Raw genomic sequence first — 3,115 nt, 5'->3', positions numbered from 1 at the left:
GGGTCTGGGATTGAGTCCACTGTTCAGGTTCTCAAGATGTTCATCAGGAAAGCATGCTGGAGCACAAGCAGGCAGTGCCAATCACCATTCCCAGGAATCAAAACGATTTGGATCCTGGGAACTGCCCCCAGACCCTTCTCAGTAAATCCACGAAATCACATTTTTCCCCCTTTATATGATGGATTTTCCACAAAGTAAAAAATCAAGATGAGTAAAGATGTGGTTTGTAGATAGCGCCCGACAAAGCAGACCAGCGGCGAAGCGTCACACCACTCGGGCCTATAAAAGCTGCCACCCAGAAGCTAAGGCCACAAGCGCCACCCAGCCTGGGGCAGCTTATGGTGAGCATCCGTTCCTCAGCCCTGCTGTGTTGATTTTGGCTCTCATGGCACTCTTGGTAATCATGATCCTTGCTCTTACCTGCTGTGGTGGCCTCGCGGCCCCGAGTTCCACACCCATGTCGGTGGCTCTGAAGGAACTCATTGAGGAGCTGCACAACATCACGCAAGACCAGAAGGTGAGTTAGGGGCTGGTTGGGGACCTCTCAGAAAGAGATTGTGAGCAGGGGTGGGTGGAGGGGCTAGGCAGGCTAGGAGGGAGGAAGACAAGCCAGTCTAGAAACGTATCTGTATGGATGGACCAAGGGAAGGGTCTGAGGGAGGGGAATCTCCCATGCCACTAGGGACCACCTGCCCTCCCTACCAGCTTTGGTAACTCAATCACTCTTCAGAGGAGGAAAGCAGAAGAGGACCAGCCTCCTCCCTGAGCCCTTTGACATTTGCCAACAGAGTATCTTTGGGTTTTCTGGGCCTGGGCACCTGTTCCTGAGCTTTTTGAGCGCAGGGCTAGCGCTCTTCCACTACTATTTCTGGCTTTGGGGTGGTTTGTTGGAGATAAGTCTCCTGGACTTTCCTGCCTAGGCTGGCTTCAAACTGAGATCCTCAGATCTCAGTCTCCTGAGTTGCTAGGATTATACAGATGAGCTATGAGTACCCGGTGGCCAGCTAGCCATTCAGTGTCTTAGTGAAGCCCATTCAATAGATTTATTATAGGGTCAGCTCGGCTTCCCCAGTGGGTATCTGAGCATTGATCCTACACCAGACCCAGTGTTAACACCTGCAGAGTCAGACATCTGGCCCTGTTTGTCTAAGGTTCGGTGAGGATCACTGACAGGGGCCAGATTGAAACCCAGGCCTGGCTGACACTGGAGCATCGGCGATCTTAAAACTCAATACCACCTCTCATTGGAGGTGTCCTGGCCAGCAGTGGCCCCGACCGTCCCATTGTAGCCTCAGTCATCCTGCTGGTGGCTATGGTGAGCTTTGAATAAGCCTTATCCATTACCAATTGTCACTTTGTTTTCCTATGTCAGTTTTAATACCACACACAGACTTCGAAGCAGAACAAGAGCTGGGGCTCAGAGGGCTAACTACTGTCAGGCTGTGCTGTTGGGGATGACGTAGGCCCAGTCTGTTCGGGGAACCTGGGGCGGTCTGGGGCTGTCACTGGTACCTGCTCACTGTCTCTTTGCTCCCTCAGACTCCTCTCTGCAATGGCACCATGGTGTGGAGTGCTAACCTGACTGCTGGTGGGGTAAGGACCTGGAACCCCTGGGGTGAGGTCACGGGAGCCGTGGGCCTTGGGCTTGGCATCCCCATTCACCTGTTCACTGGCTTTCCCAGACCCATCTCCCTCCACCAGGCCTCTCCGGCCTGGATTCCTCTCAAGGGAAGGCCGCTTCCCTGAAGCCAGGCCTGACCCCCACCGTGGTCCTCTCCCCCACAGTACTGTGCAGCCCTGGCGGCCCTGACCAACTCCAGCTGTAGTACCATCCACAAGACCCAGAAGATTCTGAATGGACTCTGCACACACAAGGCCTCCACTGGGGTGAGTGTCCCTTACCACCCGACTCCCCCCCCCCACCCCAGCCTGATTGGATTTCTAGGGGAACAGGCTTAAGCATCCCCATGGTTCTCCCCCCACCCCCAGGAACTCACAGAGCTGTGGCTGTAGGGCTCCTGACTCATAGCTAAACCTCCATTTCTATATCTGTAAAATACAAGTAGTGAAAGCTGGACAGCTGTAAGCTTGTGCCTGTAACCCTCGTTGCTCAGGAGGCTGAGATACAAGAATCACGGTTTGAAGCCAGACCGGGCAAGAAAGTCTGTGAGAGTCTTTATCTCCAATTCACCATCAAATAAAGCTGATCATGGATCTGTGACTCCAAGTGGTAGAGCGCTGGCCTTGAGCAAAAAGAGCTTAGAGAACCCGGCACCAGTGGCTCACGCCTGTAATCCTAGCTACTCAGGAGGCTGAGATCGGAGGATCATGGTTCAAAGGCAGCCCAGGCAGCAAAGTCCAGAAAACTAGAAGTGGCGCTGTGGCTCAAGTGATAGAGCCTAGCCTTGAGCTGAAGGACAGCGCCCAGGCTCTGAGTTCAAGCCCCAGTACTGGCTGACGCGTGTGCGCGCGCGCGCACACACACACACACACACACACACACACACACACACACACACACACGGGTAGTGACAGCCACCAGATGGGGACTTTTGGATGAGTATGATGAGATGCTCCCTGGAAAGTCCCTGGCGTCCCATTGATGCGATGTCTCCTTTGTCCTACAGCAGGCCCCCAGCCTCCGAGACACCAAAATTGAAGTGGCCCAGTTCATAAAGACCCTGCTCAGATACTCCAAACAACTCTTTCGTAACGGGACGTTCAACTGAGGCACGCCATCAGGCAGAGACCAGCCCTGAATGTTTCAGACAGGAATATGTTTCTCTTTTCAGTGCCAGATGTTAATTAGGGGGGGTGGGGGGGAGAAGAGGGGGGTGATCATCTGAGCTTGGATCTCAGTCTGCCACCACTGAGCCCATCCCTTTTTCCTGGTGCCCGGGGCTCAGCCTGGTAGCGTCTTCTGCCCAGGATTCTACATGCTGGGACTAGGGTCCTAGAAGCAGCTACAGCATTACAGCCAGTCCTGTCCTGGGAGAAGGGGGCTCACTTCACCCATGGGTGGGGGAGGCAGAGAACAGCTCAGGCCCCGTTTCTTCTCGGTCTTATTTATCATTATTTGTGTGTTATTTAAATGAGTGTTTGTTAGTACGGTGTT

The 3,115-nt window shown here is 53.7% G+C and overlaps 1 protein-coding gene across 1 annotated transcript; it reads left to right on the top strand.

Moving 5' to 3' along the window:
• Nucleotides 1–352: 352 nt before the first annotated feature.
• On the top strand, nucleotides 353–2,729 carry Il13 (interleukin 13). Its single transcript, XM_042688998.1, has 4 exons — nucleotides 353–517; nucleotides 1,540–1,593; nucleotides 1,786–1,887; nucleotides 2,628–2,729. Exons 1-4 carry the CDS (start codon nucleotides 386–388, stop codon nucleotides 2,727–2,729), a joined length of 390 nt encoding a protein of 129 aa, XP_042544932.1. The 5' UTR covers nucleotides 353–385.
• The last annotated feature ends 386 nt before the right edge of the window (nucleotides 2,730–3,115 follow it).

Source organism: Dipodomys spectabilis, unplaced genomic scaffold (genome assembly GCF_019054845.1).
Source record: "Dipodomys spectabilis isolate Male_0828 unplaced genomic scaffold, ASM1905484v1 ptg000119l, whole genome shotgun sequence".
Classification (NCBI taxonomy): domain Eukaryota; kingdom Metazoa; phylum Chordata; class Mammalia; order Rodentia; family Heteromyidae; genus Dipodomys; species Dipodomys spectabilis.
Note: the sequence above shows the minus strand (reverse complement) of the source record. Positions and strands in the feature narration are given on the sequence as shown.

Coding starts and splice junctions, on each gene's coding strand:
- Il13 (XM_042688998.1), top strand. CDS start 386: ATGGCACTCTTGGTAATCATGATCCTTGCTCTTACCTGCTGTGGTGGC. Junction 1,594..1,785: donor CTAACCTGACTGCTGGTGGG/GTAAGGACCTGG, acceptor TCTCCCCCACAG/TACTGTGCAGCCCTGGCGGC. Junction 1,888..2,627: donor CACACAAGGCCTCCACTGGG/GTGAGTGTCCCT, acceptor TTTGTCCTACAG/CAGGCCCCCAGCCTCCGAGA.